This window comes from Arachis ipaensis, chromosome B04 (genome assembly GCF_000816755.2).
Source record: "Arachis ipaensis cultivar K30076 chromosome B04, Araip1.1, whole genome shotgun sequence".
Lineage (NCBI taxonomy): Eukaryota > Viridiplantae > Streptophyta > Magnoliopsida > Fabales > Fabaceae > Arachis > Arachis ipaensis.
This window is the reverse complement of record NC_029788.2, coordinates 96,296,846-96,300,978: the sequence shown is the minus strand read 5'-3', so window position 1 is coordinate 96,300,978 and position 4,133 is coordinate 96,296,846. Positions and strand designations below refer to the sequence as shown.

Sequence of the window (4,133 nt, the reverse complement as noted above, 5' to 3'; positions counted from 1 at the left end):
CTATCACCTAAATATCCCATGCTTAGAAATATCATAATAAGGCATCCATAAATTTCTTTGATAAAATAATTTCTTTCAAAAAGGGTTTCATCTGACTAAACAAACATATGGACTTAACCAATTTCAACCACAAGATTGCAAATAAATCTTAAGAATGGACGAAAAAGCTAGATGAATGTGCCAATAAATACACAGAAACCAAGACATGATGTTTTTCCATCATTGATGGTAGTTTCGCAGCAGCAAGAAGAAATAAAGAAAAGAGCATCATATTTGGGTAACAAATTATAAATGTATGCATGAAGGATCAAGGTAATGTATGGAAGTAATGCCCATGCACTATTCTACGCAAAGTACATAATACAATAGCAACTATAATTGAAATCCAAGATAAATATGATAACAGAAACTTGCCAATCATCTTTTCATCGTTTCCCGCTTTTCTGCAGCAAGCGGCTCAAGTCGCCTGATGGCCTTCCTAGCTTGATCATTTGAGGGATCAATTTCTAAGATCTTTTTCATATCTGTCAATTGATATTTAAAAAAATAACTAAAATTAGTAAAGTGAAAAAATTATAGTATGAATGAACTCAATGATGCGAAAAGGAAAAAAAAAACTGAATGGCATCAGTATGCAAAACATGTACTTCTTCATTAAGATCCAACAATAAGGAATGCCTAATGATACTCTTACTGGCTTTCCCTAGGTTGGCAAATACCACATAATAGTGGCACCTTTCCAGTTTGAGAAACTACACTTACCCCCTTACTGTGCAAAAGAGAATAAAGTTCAAGTCCTGCTTAAAGTATAATAACCCCTAATATAAGATCTGAACTTACCAGCAATGGCTTCTTCAAAATGTTCAAGTTTTTCATGAGCTTCTCCTCTTCTTACTAAAGCTTTAATGTACACTGGATTCAGATCTAATGCTTTTGTGCATTCTTTAACTGTGTTGTCATATTTTTCCTGGGATATGCTTAGCATAAGTTAAAGGAAATTAGATTCTTGACTTAATCAATTTCAAATATAAAAGGGCAAATATGATGCAAGATTCCATACCAACTTTATCTATGATTAAAATGACTTCAAAAGATATGATTGAAAAATCAAAAAAGAGGTACGAAAGAGTTGAACCACACTTAAAAAGGGTCTAGTTTGCCAAAAATAGCCCTTCGGATGGATGCATAATGTATCTAGTTTGTGAGCTCCCATATTATATTTTTACTTTAAGAAGGCCTCTTAATTAAGCAAGTTGGGTTCATGTTTTGCTCAGACTAATTACATTTTGGTAATAATAAATATGTATATTAAAATCTGAGCCAAAAAACCAAAGATCCTTCCTTTTGGGATCGAAAATGCAATATGACACTCAGACACAACCAATCCAAAAAAACTTAAATTAAATAAAACGAAAGCACTTGTAAAGGATAAAAAACCAAAGAATCAGAGAAACAGAATAAGCACGACAAATTAAGCTCTATGCCCTAATACACGACTCAAGTAACACAATAAGCACGAATAAGCTACAACAGAACAACAACCCACGCTACCTACCCGAATCAGCTAATCGGCTATGTTCAACTCGCCTTTTCAATTTCCAACTTTGACGACCTGAGCTGCAACCAACAAAATTAGGTTAGTTTCCTTGGCGTTAAATTGAATGAAACAACAAAAATGAAGAAGAAGTAGCGACCACGAAAAACAACACACAAACCAGATTGTGGATCTCATCTCTCAGAATTCACTCCTAGAAATGGGATCTCATCTCTGTAAACCCTTACCTACCACCACCCCAGCGCTTTGAACTCCAGCTACCCAAAGTGCAGAGACAAGCAGAGCACACCCGACCACATATACATCATAATCCAGAGAGCTACATCAACCACCACCAGAGAGGAGATCTGACCCAGATGGACAGCAAACCCCATCGAAAGAGAACCAAGGGAAGAAAGGAGTTTGGGGTTTTTTTGAGATGTAGTGGGCGGAAGAGGGGCGCGTCAACTAAAGAAGAGAGAAGAGAAAGGGGGAAGCTGAGATGATAGAGAAACGCGTGAAGCGTTACTACATTTTATTTTTTTTTTAACTCAAATGAATGTGAGGCTGACGCGTGGCTGAATGAGCCACGACTTTTATACAAATAATAAATTACTCAAAATACTTAATAAAATATTTTTCTATTGTAATGTTAATCCTCTGTGTAGATGTTTTAAAAATAATAAAATGCTTATATTAAAATGCTTATATTTATTATTAAACATTTTAATTATTTTTAATCACTTTTATGATTGAAAGTGAAGGAGTTATATAACTCTCTCGTCGATTAATGAAAAATTTACAAAATATGATCGAATACGTAGTTTTAGTTTTAGTTTACAAAGATAGGATAAAATAAAAAAAAGAATTAAATACCAAATTCTTATGTTATATATATCACAATTCCTAAATCCTTAAATTTACAATCAGAAAGGGAAGAAAGGAAACGGGGAGCTCGAGGGGAAGAGAGGAGAGGAACGAGGGAGAAGAGGAGGAGAGTGAGGGATCCAGCTTGTCGCGAGGGAAGTCTTCCCCATTCTCTTCGCCGTCGCACACCACGTCGGGTCAAAGTCGTGAGGTCTTCGCTGACACTTTCTGCTCCGTCGTTGTCTTCGCGGAGAACCATCATCACTGCCGCTGCCGTTGATGGAACCGTTGTCGTCGGAGGAGCCACTGCTGGGAGAAGCCCTAGCCATCACCGTCGCTGTTTAACAGGGGAGAAAGAGAAGGAGTGACGCGACGGGAGAGGAGAAGGGGGACCTCCGCCACTGCAACAGCCGCCGGCGAGTTGCACGCCACCGTGGAGTCACCATTCTGCCACCGTTCAGCTGCTGCCACTATTTCTCGATTTGACGAACATCCTCCTTGTTCTAATTCCAGTTTTTCCAATTTTTGAAACCTGTAACTTTCTTCCATGCTCTGTTGTCAATTTATCCTTCTGCTATATCCCTGCCCTAATTACAGTAGCATGTGTTTTGCTCTAGTCATTGCTAATTCATCTCTGGGACAATCATAATTGGCGCGGCTATTGCTGTTGTTGCTGCCCCGAAGGAGTTGAGGCTACTGCCGCTGCTCTGGCTGTATTGAGGGTTGCTGCCGCTGCTGAAAATTAAGGATAAAGAAAGGGGATTATCGCGGTTAATTCCTATGGGTTCGACAAATCTAAGGTAAGGGGTTTAACTTAGATGATTTTAATTAAAGAATGCCATAAGGTTTATTGGATAATTATTATGAGTAATTGATTGATTATATGGATGTTGAATTGTGACGCTGAAATGTGATTGGGATTGTTAAGTTAGTGATATTGATTGATTATATGGATTGTGAATTGTTAGACAAATAATTGCTGTGAATGCTGTTAAATTATTATGAGTAATTGCTGTTAAATTTTGAAAACTTGAACAACTAATTTGTTGAAAATCTGAATTTTGAATTGAACGGCAAATTTTGAAAGTGAGCCGGTAACTCAATAGTGATTGAAATGATAAAAGATTAAAAGCTAAGTAAAGTATAACAAGTATAATTGTTAAGATTTAATTGTGAAGGTTTCCTATTAACTGGAGAATTAGTTATGATTTTTCAAAGTTGAATTATAAAATCTGATTTTCTTTATTACTTTTAAACGAAGTAGAAACTTTGAAAATTTATAACTAATTCTGTGATGATTGGAATTGTATGGGACCAAGTCTGGATTAAGCTTGGGAATATAAGGAGCTGGAGTGGTGAATTTGAAACCTTACTGTTAAGCTTATGATTTATGGTGAATTTTTGAATTGTGGATGTCAAATCTGATTTTTCTGCCGAATGTTTAACACAACAGCAACTTGTTTCATCTACGGAAAATTCTCCCGTTTGAATTTCGAAATGAAACCAATTTTAAATGAAACTCTAGTCCTTTTACTTTAATTTCATAAAAACTCAGAATTGTTGGAGTTGCGGTTTTAAAGATATGGATTTTTGAAATAAGATGCTTTATGCAGTAAAAATCAGGTTCTGTTTTCTAAGTCAGTAACTTTGTGACTTTATAATTTTTAATTCTAGAGTGATATTGAAATGCAATCAATTGGAGGTGAAAGTTGAGTATGTTTAGCATATATGA

General features: G+C 35.9%; 1 protein-coding gene and 1 long non-coding RNA gene across 2 annotated transcripts; one reads left to right on the top strand and one right to left on the bottom strand.

Annotated features, from left to right (window-relative positions):
* LOC110270710 (tetratricopeptide repeat protein 1-like) lies at positions 395 to 1,095 on the bottom strand. Its single transcript, XM_021120194.1, has 2 exons — positions 841 to 1,095; positions 395 to 524 (listed from the first exon to the last, which is right to left on the bottom strand). The coding sequence occupies exons 1-2, from the start codon at positions 983 to 985 to the stop codon at positions 418 to 420; spliced, it is 252 nt and encodes an 83-aa protein (XP_020975853.1). The 5' UTR covers positions 986 to 1,095; the 3' UTR covers positions 395 to 417.
* LOC107639496 lies at positions 2,471 to 3,374 on the top strand. The gene is made up of 2 exons (XR_001620169.2): positions 2,471 to 2,935; positions 3,019 to 3,374. It is a non-coding gene; the product is annotated as an uncharacterized LOC107639496 (long non-coding RNA).